Genomic DNA, 13,114 nt, shown 5'->3' on the forward strand with positions numbered 1-13,114 from the left:
CCGACTTGGTTTCAACGATTCAATCGAAATCAACAATATCTCTGAAAGGCACAGGAAATAAAACTAACAAGTCATGCTTTCTAGTTTTTATAGTCTGACAACTTAAAGAATCGCGTGTACAGGTGAATCTTGAGTCTTCTAACCCGTGTGTGACGGCACGTGGCGATATTCTAAGCACCCTTCGCAGGGTGTCTTCGCGGTCGACAATAAGCATAAACGGGCTCGACACGCGACCAATCCCAAACCCTTTTCCTCCCCGGGCGACTCGTTTTGCACGGGTCCCTTCTTCTCGTAATCGAGCATCTGGTTAAGAAAAGGGTGATGATAATCGATCGGTCCGGCCGCCCCTTCGGCGACTCCTCTCGTACCTGTCCACGAGCGCAACACGTGTCGCCTTTCCAATAGAAACCGCTTAATCTACCGACGTGTGGAGCAGCTTGGTTTAACTTGGTGTACTATTTATCTCGAATAGGGGTTAGAAAGATTACCGTGATCTATAACTGGCGCGGCATTTCAAGAGTAGTTTATAGATATTCAGATTTCGAAGATCCTTAAAGAAGCGAAGATTTCTTTTCAAGCCTGTCGGGTTCCTTGGCTCACTTATAATCCGATCTATTTCTGTCGCCAAAAAATATCTTAAGTTCGAAGGAAATATGGGAACATCGTTATTGACATGCGCAATTTCAACTTTGCACTATAGATCTTCTTATAATATTAAAAAGTGTATTTCCGTTTGTACACAAAGTGCAAGATTAAATAAAAATTGAAGAGCAGCAGCAGAATTAGGATCGTTTCTGTGACTTGCAGGTGTGAATCATGCTCGGTAAATGTAGAAACAGTATAAAGATAGAATATTTAAAAATTACTTTTTAGATCGAGAAGCCTTAGACAGAAATAAATAGAATTGTTCGTACCGGGGAAAACGTGTACGATAACGATCAATGGTCGTTAACGTCTTGCAGGGGCTGTTGCAGAGCGGTGGCTACTCCTCAAGATCCAGTCATCCGCGCTCACAGTCCATGCAGGTACGACAGACCATTAAATTAAAGATCCATCAATTAATGCCAAATGCGTCTCTAATATTTTCTACCAATTCTACTTAAAGAATCAAACGAAAAAAAAAAGAGGATTCAATTATGTGTCATCAGGTGCAGCAGGCAGTAGCGCAGGCAGCGCAGCAACTACAAGCTTTACAGAAGCAGCAGGCTCTTCAGGGTAGCGGAGGCCTAGTTGGTCGAAGTTTAGGGCAACAAAGGTCACCACCGCCACCTGGCACGCCTCCAGCGGTGAAACCACCGCCCCCGAGGCTTGAACCATCGCCGGAAGAGACTACGGACCTCGAGGAACTGGAACAGTTCGCCAAGACCTTCAAACAGAGGCGGATCAAACTCGGCTTCACCCAAGGCGACGTTGGCTTAGCTATGGGCAAACTTTATGGCAACGATTTCTCTCAGACGACGATCTCCAGGTGGATATTTTTCATAATTACAAATGAGACGAAGAAGTAAAAAGTTTTATTACCATTTTATGACTCGATTGTCTTATTCTGTTTACCAGGTTCGAAGCATTAAATCTTTCTTTCAAGAACATGTGCAAACTGAAACCCCTCCTACAAAAATGGTTGGAAGACGCGGATAATTCGTTGAACAACCCGAATTCTCTTTCGAATCCACTTACTACACCGGAAGCCATCGGCAGGCGGCGGAAGAAGAGAACATCGATAGAAACTAGCGTGAGAGTTGCTCTGGAGAAAGCGTTCGTACAGAACCCGAAACCTACTTCTGAAGAAATTACCGTATTAGCAGACACTTTAGCCATGGAGAAGGAAGTTGTTCGGGTGTGGTTTTGCAATAGGTAAGCCTCAAAAGTACCAATTTTATTCTTCAATTTTTTTTAACACTAAAACTATCGGCCTTTAATACGTATAGTTACTTAGGATTAAAATGGTACGATACCAGTGACTTTAATTGGTTCCAGTGGAACTAGTAGTTTTAGCATCGATGAAAATGTTTAACGAAACACATTATCAACATATTCTATTTCATTACAGACGACAAAAAGAAAAAAGGATCAATCCGCCAACAGCAGCAATGGGCAGTCCAACAATGGCGTCCCCAGCACCATCAGTCTTCGCATCACTAGCAAGTTCCATGTCTGGTAGTCCTCTAGCTCTCACGACGCATTCTTCAGGCATGGGACACTCTCACCCTCACCCCACACCCCTCGGTTCACCACTACCCTTGGCTCTGGTGGCTTCAGCAGGTGGAAACTATCACCCACTGAGTGGCAAGTCCCACGAGTGACACCAGCAGCCCACCCATCAAGGGGACGCGCTTTTTCATCAACATCATCAACAGCCATCACATCAACAACAACAACAACGACGTTTGTGCAATCTACCTGAATTTTATCACTAATCCGTCAGCTGGTCTGTCGTTGGCGATGATTCAATGACTATCTAGCAAACGCCCGTCGGCGGATTTCGTTACCAAAGGGAATTTGACGCGATGGAACCAATAGGATCAGGGAATGGAGCAGAGATTTTGGACTGCTAGCTGACTTCACGATACGATTCGAAACATATCCTGGTGTCGAGAGATTTCATTTGGAAGAGATTATGTCAGAAGTGGATGCAATCTTTAATTATGGTTATGATTAATCAATTTCAATCAAAATCAATGATCAATCAAGGGAAGAGGATGATCGGAGGAGGAATTATCAAGGTATATCTATCTCATAAAGAGTATACGAGTAACGGAGAGGCATTATGGAAAGGCATCAAACATGGTACGCCACAAAGAGACTCTTAGGTAAAAACTTAAACTTCAAGAAATGCAGTGTATCGTCCAAAGACATCGATTTATCGAACATCGTGTTTCGTTGAACGTTTCGTATTTTTCTCACAGTATTATATTTATCGGCTGAATTATTCGGTTGGAAGCGTTGATTGTAGTGATGACGATGTCACGCGGAACGAAGTCTTCAAAGCTTATGTGATTATTATACATTGTATATAAAAATAATGCAATTTTTCCAACTTGAAATATGCATTTATTTCATTTGAAAAAATTGAAGAAACGATGATACAAATTACAGACTAAATTTGAATTCAATCAGAATTCAAAATGGCTTTGAGGTCTTCATTCCCGCATAGCAAATAGTGCAGGATCGTTGCCGCCATTCGACATTTATTTACAAGATGTAATTAACGACGCGAATATAACCGGCCGCGAACCGTCATAAAACAGTACCTTAATCGGTTTCTGCAGTTTCTCATTTGAATTATCATGAAATATTTATCATGGGGGGAATCGTTCGACGATACCTGTAATTATCGACTGGTTTTCCTCTGCGTCCTTCGAGTTTCCTTTTGCCCATCGGGCGATTCAACGTCGTTTCGATCACGCACTACATTTCGTGCGTGCTGTTTCACGATCTCGAAGAATCCGAGAATTAAACTTTTCGAAATCGTGAAGCCACCGAAGAAAGATGGAGTAGTGGAATATTTAAATTTTTCACGAGCATTCGTCCAACGAATCACGACGGAACACACGATCGAGATTACAACGAACAACCAGAGAACACATGGATCGGACGTGTTAAATCTTCCTGCCGTTTTGCTGAATTCATGGTGTCGCGATCGACGGTTCCTTCGAAGAGGGCGAACACTTTTTACAAGTACTCGCCTCTTCGTGGTAAGCAGGGTTTACGTGCCACTTACAAGGGAGTCTCCAATTTCTCAAGAGAGAAAGTTCGTCTATTACTAAAGAAAAGAAGCACCAAGTTCGTGGAAACTGGAATGTTCACTGCCACTGAGAAATAATACAAAATGGTAGATTCTAATTTCTTCTAATGAAAATCAATGATTAATCGACAGTTTGGATTTTATGAAAACAACCACTCGCTTAATTTCATCAAGTAAAAAAAATATTATATAATTCAGACGAGCTTTTGATCTTCAAGTTTCAAGTTCCCTTTGAGGTGGTGAACATGCGGCGAGGTCCGACAATACGATTGTACATAATTACGCATACGCGTGCGTGTCTGTCTTCATACATATCTGTGTCATAAATTTGTATATGTAGGCAAAAAGAAGAAAAAAAAGGAAAAGATAAAATACAAAGAAACGTGCGGGCCTAATAATACCGTAAAAACAAAGAGTGGAAGAAAATATGGCTCGTATATCGTCATCGACAAAGTCCTCACTCGCGTCTTGGTCGATTGATTTTCAACGAATTGTAATTACTCAAGCCAAAGTATCTTCTAATTAAAGTAAAAGAAGGTAACGAAAGTTACATTTCCGAGAGGGTGAACATGGATGGCATGCTCATATTCTCTGTTTTTTAGACAGACACGAGGTTTAGCAGTTGTAGATACGTCTGTACCTGTACATACGGCATATATAGACAGGCTACTTGGGAATTATTCCACATATGTAGCTCGTATACGTTTGCGCCAGTCGATTGAATACGCTCGTGGTCCGAGAGTTCGCGTTGACGCCGTGTTTTGAAACCGAGAAATCGGTTACGAGGCTGATGGCATTTATTAGAAGCGCGAATTCTGATCTTGGAGCGCACAGATCGATTCTTCCAGGTGGTAAGCACCCGGTGACTAGTTAAAGGCTATGATCTTGTACAACCAAGGTGACGGAAACAGTGTTTGAAGAGATTTACATACATGTAGAAGTTTGTGCTAGGAATTGTCCATATACATATATATATATATATTATGTATTATTACGTTAGTTGTATGTATATGTGTGTATGAAGCACATATGTACGCGACGAGAAAGACATTGCGCAGTAGTGGAGCATCGGGAATATATACATATGCATGTATAAATATACATACTATACATAAATGTATAAAGTAAACGTATTGTAAATAATAGGAAGATATGGCAGCGAACGGTGATTAGCGAATCCGCGGCGAATTTATTCACCGTGACGATCGTTTCTTATTATTGCGACGCTTATTATTAAGTAATCCTTAATTATAGGGTATCATTGGGCAACGCTGGTCGTCATAGCAATCGTAAGTTCGAGCAATCATGGAAACGTTGTACCTTCACTCTAACATCGTAGAATTGATTCGTTCGTAGCCTACTTTTCCATGTGGCAATTAATTTCAATCTATATCGATCGATGGTGAAAGAATTATTTCCAAGATGCTCTATGATAAGGAATTGAAAACTCATCGCTACACTTAAGTGCTGATAAATGGCGATAACCGTAACACTTATGCGACATTACTTATTAAATACGATATTCTTGATATTGTGGTTTGTTTCTGGTGAACTCGATTTCTCAATCCCTCGTTCTTACGATCGCCAACATCAGCAAATTAAATCCGTGTATGTACATTTGTTGCAAGAGCTTTTCTTGTAACGAAGCACGAGCGTGCGTTAACCGAAGGTGTATATGCGTACTACTATCATAATGTATGTATATATATATTTGATATTATATTATATGTAATTTTCTACGGAAACTATGTGAACGCAACGCGATACATCACAATATATTTTCGATATTCTGATATATCGTGTACGCGTAATTATGTATAATATAATATAACATGTGTATGTATGTATGTATGTAAACGAGTACGAGACGAGATCTCATATCGATCACGCGCGTCTTTTCGTTCTTAGATCACTCGAACACACACGCAAACACACGCACATACACATACACACACACACACACACACACACACACACACACACACACACGATCATCTCCCATCTTTTTTCACATAACTACCCGTCATAATTCCACACAACTTCGGGTTTTCATCTCTTGAATCGATCTTCTACTTCGTTTTACTTCGAATCATTCACTACCAGAGTCGTGGACCAAACTGTAGCGAAACAAAAATGTGAATGAGAGTGATAAAGAATGAAAGAAAATATAGCGAAGAGAAATACAAAAAAAAAGAGTTCCTAGAGCACCAGTTTTGAGTGCATTACGTAGACGTTTTATAAATTAAATACGGCGAACGGATGTGTAAACGATAGAAACGGGAGACAAATTGATACATAACGAGCAGCCCATTGCAGCCGAAGAACGAAAAAAAATTAGTGTGAATGACAGAGTGTGAGTTAGGGACACGTTTGCGTTTCCCTTATCTTTTTTCTTTTTTCTTCCTCTTCTCCTTGTTCGTCGGGAGTGTACAGCGTTTTTCTTTTTTGTAGATAGAATAGAGATAATTAGAGTCGAACCCACGATTGCCGCACCCTCTGATCGACGTGTCACTGGTTCACTTTTTTTTTTTCGTGGGCTTCGATGAGCCAGCGCATTCCACTGAGCGATGAACGCATTACTACAATGGTTATCATTATTATTATTATTAATTATTATTATTAATTATTATTATTATTATTATTTCATTATATTTTAACTTTTATTATTTGAAAATAAAAGTGCTAGACAGACTTTAGTTACTTTTTGTTTTTCATTTTCTTTCTGTCTATCCTTTGTTGTTTCCTGTTTTAGTTTTTTTTTTTTTTTGTACAGAGTACTTAAATAATCCTAGATTATTTTCTAATCCACCTGATAACTCTCAACCGATAGAGTAAACACGAAACAAATTACATCGTTGTATTTCTAGAATCCACTTTTTTTTATTCTTTCATTGATTTTTCAAGATCTCGGGACACGTTCACGCGATATTACCGCATGCTTACCAATCGAGGGTTAAGAAGATCAAGTATCAGTTGTCGTTAACACGTTATGTGCCACGTGAATTGTTAATATCTGATAACATTTTATAAGTAGCCACTTGTCTTTTACAAACAGTGTAAACTTTTCCTTTTAATAAGCTTCGGCCGGGAAGCTACGGTTTCGCGGCGTAGAACTTATTGATCTGATTTTAAATATTCAAACCGATATTTCGTTAAACATTCGAAATGAAGGTTCGTCGAAGTTTTAGCGTGAAAAAGCATAAGATTTTGCTCCTACCGTCCCATCGCGTTTTTTCTGTAAATACATGATGCGAAATAGCATAAAAGTCGCGTGAGAAAGTGGCGCGTTTCTAAAAAGGCGCGCAGGATGCGCGCAACTTTTCGAGATGGCAGCACGCGCTTCGGAACGAAAGCCAAAACGGTTGGTATATCGAGAATTAGTTGATTAATCTCAATCAGTAGCAGTGTATAATTGTCTTCTGAGAGAAATCTAGCGTTATATAGAAGCCTATTAAACAATTCGATGTGTAACTCGTAAATATTGGGACGCGAGCGTCGTTCGACTTCAATGCCTAGAGGTAACGTTAAATAATAAGAACGGAGTACCCTTAAACGGTAACACTGTAACAGATGACACAAAAGTAAAGGTTTAGAGGATAATTAATTAAGAAGCAAAAAAAAGAAAAAAAAAAGAAGAAGAAGAGAAGAAATGACAAGAGCACGGTATGACAGTTCTTAAAAGATTAAGTGAAATAATATTAGAGTCATGAGAATGGGAGAAGTCCTTGTTCGGTGACAAAGTCGTCTAAACTATTTTGTACTGAGAATTAGTGACGTGATCGTGAAATTTGCGATCTTTTTAAGGCGTTCATCGGCGTATTCGTGACCATAAAATCTCATGCCACGGAACGCACTACGATTAGGAATTAATTAATTGCGAAGCGTGTTTCCGATGTCCGCCCTCGATATTCCGCGTTAGTCTCTCAAGACTTACCGGAAATTAGAGTGAAAGGAAGAGAGAAAGGAAAAGGGTGTGTGCGCGTGTGCTAATGGAGCTGTATAAATAAAGTCATATCAATCTGGAATAGTTCATGTTATCTAGGATATACTATTACTACGATCATTATCATAATATGATTAGTAAGAGTATTGTAATTGTATAATAAACTGCGTCATAGATACCTCATGCGTTCGTTCTATCATTGAATGCAATCCCTTCTTGCAAATAATGCTAGCTGAAAGATAACTTAATGAATACTTTAAGTCTATATTAATTACATCGTAATTCCAAGTTTAATTAACTACGATAGATAAAGATAAATATGTATTCATAGTTTGTATTATCTTAGTCAATTTATGAAAGATAGCTAACATAAATGGCGCCAAAATTAGACGTAAATCTAAGTACGCCGCAAGGTGGCAGTAGTCTTACGATTTTCGCGCACCAGATACTTCGAATGTTGTTACTCGTGTTAAGTTCTTAATTATATTAAATTATTATTAACAATTCACCAAATTCTTATACACATTTTATTGCCTAAACGTTTTGTAGCCTGAATGACATATAAAATTCAATTTTTATTAAGTATAGCGTAAATTTGTTTCATCTTTTATGAACATTCCATTTGAATGTCCCATATTGGATAGGTATGCCATCTTGCGTTTGCGCGACTCATACTTCGTATGGTAGTGAAAATCAATAACATAACCTTAATTCGAGGTCGACACATTTAATCATCACGTGCAATTATCAAGTAAACAAATATTGAAGTACCTTTTTGTGCGTGTCGTTTGAAAAGTTTATTGTGATATTAAAAACATTAATTCCATTCTAGCAAAGAAAATATAATCTGTGAAACCATTCTTGACGCGAGGTTATATATATGAAGTTTAATCGTTTAGTGTAATGTTAAAACATTAAAATATTGCGTGAAAGATGAGCGATTTCGAAAAAGAACATGGCCCTAAAATAACGGGGCCAGTGGACAATGCCTGGTCGTTAAAAATACCATCTTTTAAGCCCGAGGATAATCCACATCGTTTACTCGAAGAAAGCTCGTTCGCAACTTTGTTTCCAAAATATAGAGAACAATATTTAAAGGAACATTGGCCATTAATTCAAAAATCGTTAGAGGAACATGCAATCAAAGCCGAATTGGACCTCATCGAAGGTAGTATGTCTGTGAAGACCACCAGAAAAACTTGGGATCCATATATCATAATTAAAGCTCGTGACATGCTCAAACTCATGTCCAGATCTGTTCCTTTTGAGCAAGCAATGAGAGTACTTCAGGACGATATTGGCTCAGATATCATAAAGATATCATCTTTTGTAAGAAACAGGGAAAAGTTTGTCAAGAGACGACAGAGGCTCATAGGACCAAAAGGATGTACCTTGAAATCCATTGAATTGTTAACAAATTGTTATGTCGTTGTACAGGGACAGACAGTGGCTGCGTTGGGTCCTTACAAAGGTCTTATTCAAGTGAGGCGTATTGTGGAAGATACTATGAAAAATATTCATCCTATTTACAACATTAAAGCATTGATGATTAAAAGAGAGTTGGCAAAAGATCCTAAACTGAAAAATGAAAATTGGGAAAGATTTTTGCCTAAATTCAACAGTAAGAATATTAGCAAGAGGAAGCAACCTAAGAATAGGAAAGAAAAGAAACCGTATACTCCGTTCCCACCCCCACAACAGGAGAGCAAGGTAGACAAGATGATAGCTTCCGGAGAATACTTCTTGAAGGAGGAGCAAAAGATAGCCAAGAGAAAGAGAGAACAGGACATCAGGCACCAGGAGGCTGAGAAGAAGAGACAAGAACGCAGAGCAGAAGCATTTGTACCTCCTGAAGAACAATCGAAAGAAAAGAAGGAACAGAATAATGAGATAAATTTGGATGAGTTTAAGAAGAAAGTTAAAAAGGCGCTGAAAAAACGTGGTGGCCGGTCATAGTACTTGCTTGTAAATTTAATAAAACAGATTCAAATTTAGTAAGTTAACTTGCTAAATTATTTGGAGATGATGTTTTTAATAAAATGAATTATTATTAATAAATTTCAGTTTAAGAAATACTCGTGTAACTTCTGGAATAACTCCAATATTTTATTAAAAAAAACCTTGTTCCTATAAGTATTATATTAACGCGTTCTTAATGTACGAGATGCAAATATATATAAGCATTTACCACTCGTATATACTTATATATATTTCTAGTTTTTTAGTATGATACATTTGCAAAATACAGAGTCGTAGAAATACAACGTGTACACCTTGAAGACAGGTATTCGGTGTCGAAAACGAACGTCCATATACGCATATATATATTGTTCTTTTTCAGGATTACTTTTGTAGTTTCGTTACAATTTCGATATATTTTCAATATCCAAGGGATGGCATAGTTATATGTATAAATTAAATATAAAACAAAAGCTTTATCCCTTAATAGCTATCTTTAAATATAGAAACGTTGCTTTCACATACCGAATCTTCAATGCATCGATCTTCTTAAACGGAATAAACAGGATTTAAATAGGATCCTTCCCTTGCAACAGCGCGTTATCTTAATAAACACGAGGCTAATAAAGAATTCAACGTATCGTACATACAATAGAGAAGTCAGAAATATTCGTGACAATGTACAGCGTATTTCTTATCGTTAATCGAGCACGGGGATCAAGTGCCCTATACCTTAATCTTAAATGTTAAGTCGCTCGTTTATCTTACATCTTACAGATTCGTGGAAGTACGACGCTTTTATTTAACTTATATTGTAGACACGTTATGTACAATTTAGCGCGGGATTATGGTTGCCTCGTTACTCGCTAACGAAAAGGTACGAATGACATCATTCGTAAATTCACTCAGAGACGCCTTAGGACGGGAAACAGACGATTGATCGATCGCGTCGAAGTATTTACAGCGCGTCGATACAGTGAGTTGATCGAGAAAAAACGGAAGTTCGAAAGGAACCTCTTCATTATTCTGCGCGTTTAGTACCTTTTTGACATTTTTGTCTGTTCGTTTATGACATTTCGTAAATCCGAAGGATCTTTTACGAGGAAGTTGGGAAAATTCTTAGGTTTAAACGTGTTATCGTTCGCAGCGTTTAATTAATTTAGCGATTGAATGAAAAGATTCAAGCGAATGCGCCTGAATTAAAATTCTGACGAGGAAAGTATGTAGTAAGAGTACATCGCATGCAATAACATTCCAAATGTACATGATACATTATTCATGTATTCTATCATGTATTCGGAAAATTATTATGCGCCTAGTGCTTCAATTATACATAAAATTTGAGCCAAATCGACGGCTCAAAATATGCGAGTTTAGATGAATCGTTCAATAAACGAGATCTTTTAAACACATACATATATACAATGCATCAATTCAGAATCAATGAAATTTCAATCATATTGTCCGATAGCTTAGCTTAACGTGTTTTAAGAGTAAAAACAATCTTTTTCCGAATGTGAAACACTGGTTTTGTAAACCTACGAACGTAGCTACATGCGTAAGTGATTTGGGACGCGCTCGTATCATACAAAAGCTTACAATAATTCGATAGCGTAACTTCTGTGTACATATATGTATACGTGTGTCAGAGGTTGGATGCGAGATGACGGCAGTCGTATCATTGGCGCCGTGAAAGTATCAGTGTACGAAAGATTGTTCTTTCTCTGCATCTTGCTGTATAATAGTCGCTCCATTTTCTCGCCTTTGAACAACTCGACGTGTTGATGGTTATTCAACTTATTCTTTTATTCACAAATTTATTTCTTTTTTTAACGAGACAAATTTTGTCACCAGCATTCAAGTAGCGGAAGAAATTTAAAAGAAACAAGCATCATCTGACACAACAGCAAAACGAATAACGTAAATCGATTTCGTAACACGTCGAATCTCCGTGAGGCGAGCACACTATAATTCCCAGCTATTCGCACAACCAAGTAAGTATACAATTTTCTTATAGAAAAATAAATCTCTTTGTGAGAATGGTAGCGCATGTCTTTGGATCGAGAAGCACCCGATTCGCGTCGCGATCTGCAGTTGGATCGGAGACGCAAACCGATATCGACGCGCCACGTATACCGTGTGTACATGCGTGTGTCGTGTGGTCGGCTAAGAAACTAATAATCGATCTAGAAATAGCGTTTTTGCCTTTATATTTATTGTTTAAGGCCGTGGAAATAGGGAAATTGGTAAAAGATACAGTTTGCCGTTACTTCGTTTTATTCTCGCGGAAACAACGCTGGAGAATGAATCGCCATGTAATAGTAAATCGCACGCCGATTGAATGAAAATTTATAAGCGTTTCAATGTTTGTCTAAACGATATTCAAACGGTCAATGAGTCGAGAGTCCGCTTAAAATTACGATGTTGTAATTCGTCCATTCTTTTGTTCCTTTTGACTTTTATTCTACACGATGAAGTTTCAAAATGATTCCATTTGAGATCATCGAGGTTAACGTAAATGCACTGGAATGAATACGCTTCGAAGCAGCCATTTGAAATTAACCCTTTACCGACTAGGACAAACTCTTATTTTGCAATCAGATATCATCGATCAATTAAAATAAAAAAAAAAAAAAAAGGAAGCGTAGAGATATTCTTCATTCATCACAAATCAATCTCACAAAGGGTGAACTTCTCGTCGAATCTTCATATCATTCTCTACTTAAGATAGAACAAAAAGACAATCTGTTTCTCCGCTATGAAACATGAATTCAATTCCATGTTCTCCGTAATCTCTTCTTAAACATCTCTCCAAACAGTCTCATTAAATCTAGTGAGTATATCAGACTGATATATCACTCTTCTAATTCAGATAGTTCTTCATCTTCTCGCCTCGTCAAGAAGGTCCTTTCTTTTCTCTCAAAGCAACGAACCCTGTGTCAATCATCATCGGGTACGTTTGAGCAATCTCGATCTTGTATCGATCAGATTGCTCTCCCTGATTAAATCGACCTTCCTTCTTCTGATCAAATACTGCACTCGTTCGGCCCTTCGTGAATGACGACGGCACCGCGGTCTTCACGAAACACTGGTCGTCCTTTGGAGCTAGTGATTGTGATTGTATAGATGCCACCTTTGTGTCTCGGCACTGGAGTCGCACTTCTCCGCCGTGATGCCTCTTTGTGCATGGTATCTCGAATCAACGCACACTGGGATCCTCGAATGACGGATCAAGCCACCCTCCAGGTGCCTCCATTTCTGATTCTCGCTACCGTCGCAGATTTGCATTAATAGCGTCGTGCCTTTCGCGTACACTGGCAAAGTTAGACAGAGATCGTGGTGCTTGATGAGACCGTCCTTCGTCAGACCCCATTCCTGTAAGAAATTGTTTAGGTGAGGTTAAACAGAGTATATTTAGAGGCTTATCAGTTTAAGGAGTGGATTTGTAGAAAAATTTAAGAGGAATT

General features: G+C 38.4%; 3 protein-coding genes across 5 annotated transcripts in view; 2 read left to right on the plus strand and 1 right to left on the minus strand.

Moving 5' to 3' along the window:
• The window catches only part of LOC126914021 (POU domain, class 2, transcription factor 2-like), a 123,237-nt gene extending 119,127 nt beyond the window's left edge, over positions 1-4,110 (plus strand). For 2 of the 3 annotated variants that reach the window (XM_050717430.1, XM_050717431.1), the window contains 4 exons: positions 963-1,025; positions 1,149-1,468; positions 1,558-1,854; positions 2,051-4,110. In XM_050717430.1, coding sequence (XP_050573387.1) covers positions 963-1,025; positions 1,149-1,468; positions 1,558-1,854; positions 2,051-2,303 — 933 coding nt within the window. In that variant the 3' untranslated portion in view covers positions 2,304-4,110. The remainder of the gene's footprint in view (positions 1-962; positions 1,026-1,148; positions 1,469-1,557; positions 1,855-2,050) is intronic. The other variant, XM_050717432.1, reaches the window with a different exon arrangement.
• Positions 4,111-8,375: 4,265 nt separating this feature from the next.
• On the plus strand, positions 8,376-9,761 carry LOC126914068 (KRR1 small subunit processome component homolog). The gene has a single exon (XM_050717544.1). It carries the CDS (start codon positions 8,622-8,624, stop codon positions 9,642-9,644), a length of 1,023 nt encoding a protein of 340 aa, XP_050573501.1. The 5' UTR covers positions 8,376-8,621; the 3' UTR covers positions 9,645-9,761.
• A 12-nt stretch (positions 9,762-9,773) lies between these two features.
• Positions 9,774-13,114, minus strand: part of LOC126914043 (polypeptide N-acetylgalactosaminyltransferase 2) — a 197,466-nt gene continuing 194,125 nt past the window's right edge. The window contains exon 10 of the mRNA XM_050717481.1: positions 9,774-13,022. Coding sequence (XP_050573438.1) covers positions 12,753-13,022 — 270 coding nt within the window. The 3' untranslated portion in view covers positions 9,774-12,752. The remainder of the gene's footprint in view (positions 13,023-13,114) is intronic.

The sequence above is a fragment of the Bombus affinis genome, chromosome 3 (genome assembly GCF_024516045.1).
Source record: "Bombus affinis isolate iyBomAffi1 chromosome 3, iyBomAffi1.2, whole genome shotgun sequence".
NCBI classification, from domain to species: Eukaryota; Metazoa; Arthropoda; class Insecta; order Hymenoptera; family Apidae; genus Bombus; species Bombus affinis.